The sequence below is a fragment of the Megalops cyprinoides genome, chromosome 22 (genome assembly GCF_013368585.1).
Source record: "Megalops cyprinoides isolate fMegCyp1 chromosome 22, fMegCyp1.pri, whole genome shotgun sequence".
NCBI lineage: Eukaryota > Metazoa > Chordata > Actinopteri > Elopiformes > Megalopidae > Megalops > Megalops cyprinoides.
In genome coordinates, this window is record NC_050604.1 from 27,478,671 (window position 1) to 27,481,042 (window position 2,372).

At 47.0% G+C, this 2,372-nt stretch overlaps 1 protein-coding gene across 1 annotated transcript; it reads right to left on the bottom strand.

The window, feature by feature from the left end:
* Positions 1–1,091: 1,091 nt before the first annotated feature.
* LOC118769691 (interleukin-8-like) lies at positions 1,092–1,866 on the bottom strand. The gene is made up of 3 exons (XM_036516952.1): positions 1,711–1,866; positions 1,314–1,446; positions 1,092–1,182 (listed from the first exon to the last, which is right to left on the bottom strand). The coding sequence occupies exons 1-3, from the start codon at positions 1,769–1,771 to the stop codon at positions 1,092–1,094; spliced, it is 285 nt and encodes a 94-aa protein (XP_036372845.1). The 5' UTR covers positions 1,772–1,866.
* Positions 1,867–2,372: the final 506 nt, after the last annotated feature.

Sequence of the window (2,372 nt, forward strand, 5' to 3'; positions counted from 1 at the left end):
AAGGTTTATGCCATATGTCTCTGTAATGACACACACTTTAAGGTGTTCCAGTCAGATGTGAATTCATCTGAAGCTAGTGAAATAATGTGGGAACAGACCAGGACAGCACATATTTACTGTAGGAGCAATCACAGTGCTCTCACCACTGAAACTAGGATGATGATTCTTCTTCTTCTTCTTCTTCTTCTTCTTCTTCTTATTATTATTATTATCATCATCATCATCATGTAAACACATAAACAAACTGATGGAGTCATGAAGGATTTAATAAATCAACTGTATTTCACATTTCAGATTCAAACATGAAATTCATACAGCTGTACAACAGCATGTTGTTCCAATGGTATAACAACAGCAAAGCTGACATTTATGAGAGCTAATGGCTGTGTCAATATGACACGCAAGTGTCAGGATGATATTTCAGAACATATTTCAGCAGTGAAATAACATTCAAAAGAAAAACATTTTCTTTCCATCTCAGGGATGTACATCATACGATCACAAGAGGAATGTCTGTGTGTGTGTGTGTGGGTGGGTGAGTGTGTGTGCGCGTGTTAGTGTGTGTGTGTGTGTGTGTGTGTGTGTACGTGTGTGTGTGCGTGTGCTTGCGCATTCCTGCATGTGTGTGTGTGCGTGTCTGTTTGTGTGTCGTTATGCACATTTATGCAGATAACAGATAAATAACATAAATATTATAATATAAAATAAATAATATAAGATGCAGAGATAAAGCCCTTCATTGTGAGCAGGGCTCCTAATTCACAGCTGCTTGCACAGAGCGCAGGGCCTCCATTCACCCTCCCTCTGACCTCACGGGGATTGACTGTGAAAATGAAAAAAAGATTTTTGATTGGATATTGATTGCACATAGTTTTAACTGTAAACCTGACATACCTGGACATCTATGTCCCTTCATAGTAAATTTTTACTTGCAGTTATTCAAAATTGCCAAGTAATGTATGAAATGTATGATGCATCATTATCACATCTGATAAACTTCAGTAAACTCCCTGCACCGCTCTATAGCTCTGTGTGTGATTGGTCAGGACTCCCTGGCCCACCCTGTAGCTTTGTGTGCGATTGATTGGGACTTACTTGGCCAGGATTTTTTCAATGACCTTCTTGACCCAGGGAGCAGTGGTGTCCAGACAGATCTCTTTACCGGTCCCTTTCAGCGTAGCACTGCAGCAGAGAGAGAGAGACTTAGACCCAGGGAGAGAGAGCCCACACCCCCAGTACCATCAGCCTGAGGAGGAGACAGACTGACAGGCAGGATGTAAGAGAATCTCTGGCAGAGGGGTAGAGGGACTCACATGATCTCGGTGTCTTTGCAGTGTGAGCTGGGAGGGAAGAGCTCCACGCTCTCGATGAGCTTCCCGATCTTCCGGCTCTCCGTCTCGATGCAGCGACAGCGCAGATCCAGTCCCAGTCCCCTCAGACTCATCCCTGCACAGGGTCAAAGGCCAGAGGTCAGAGGTCAGGGGTCAGCTCAGCCGTCAAGAGGGAGAGCTCAGTTTTAACAATCTATACCAGTGATCTCTGCACTTCACCAGCAATACAGACATGATACTTGCATTCTGATTTCTCCAACAATGCATGTAAGTTAAATGAATAAAATCAATAATGACTTAAGATCACTTAAGTCAGCAAAGCACTGTGCTGTGGCCGTACACGTTACTGGTAAACATACAGAAATGACAGCGGTCTCACCATCAGTGCTGAGGACGGCCAGCAGGAGCAGGAAGATGGCAGCTGAGGTTCTTCTGTCCATGGTTTGTCTCTCTGAAGGAAGCTGAGTTGTAGAGATGAGCTTCAGCGGTGTGTGCAGGGCTGCTGTTGGGTGTGAAGCTGAGCAGTGTGGCTCTGCTGTCGCGGGCTGCAGGCGGTTTGAATCTGCCGCTGTCCCCAGCGCTCAGCGCTTATAAGAGCAGGAGCTGGAAGTGACTCAGACTGTTGCGCAAGAGCTTGGGAATTTCTGCTCTGAGCTCACGAGTTTGGCAAGGGGCAGGAAAGCATCACCGTCAGGCTACTTCATTTCTTCACAAGCCTTCGAGTGATGGATGTAATATTCCACACAGGGCAAACGCAGAGCCGAGGAGAGCGTGAGGGCGTGACGGCCGCGACGGCCGCGATCACTGCCCCCAGCGCCGATGGACAGACAGACACCGCTTGCATTAATGACATCAGCAGCATGTTAACACCCGCTAACCACAGCACTCAGTGTCCGTCACACTCACGCTCCGTTACCCCGCAGGAAGCGGCACCGTCAGCACGCTTTCATTAAAAGCCTCTCACCCGGGTGTGGCACAGCACAGCTCTCTGAGGACAGCCCAGTACCCCTCACTTTCCGTGGAGTCAAACAAAAGTTTTAT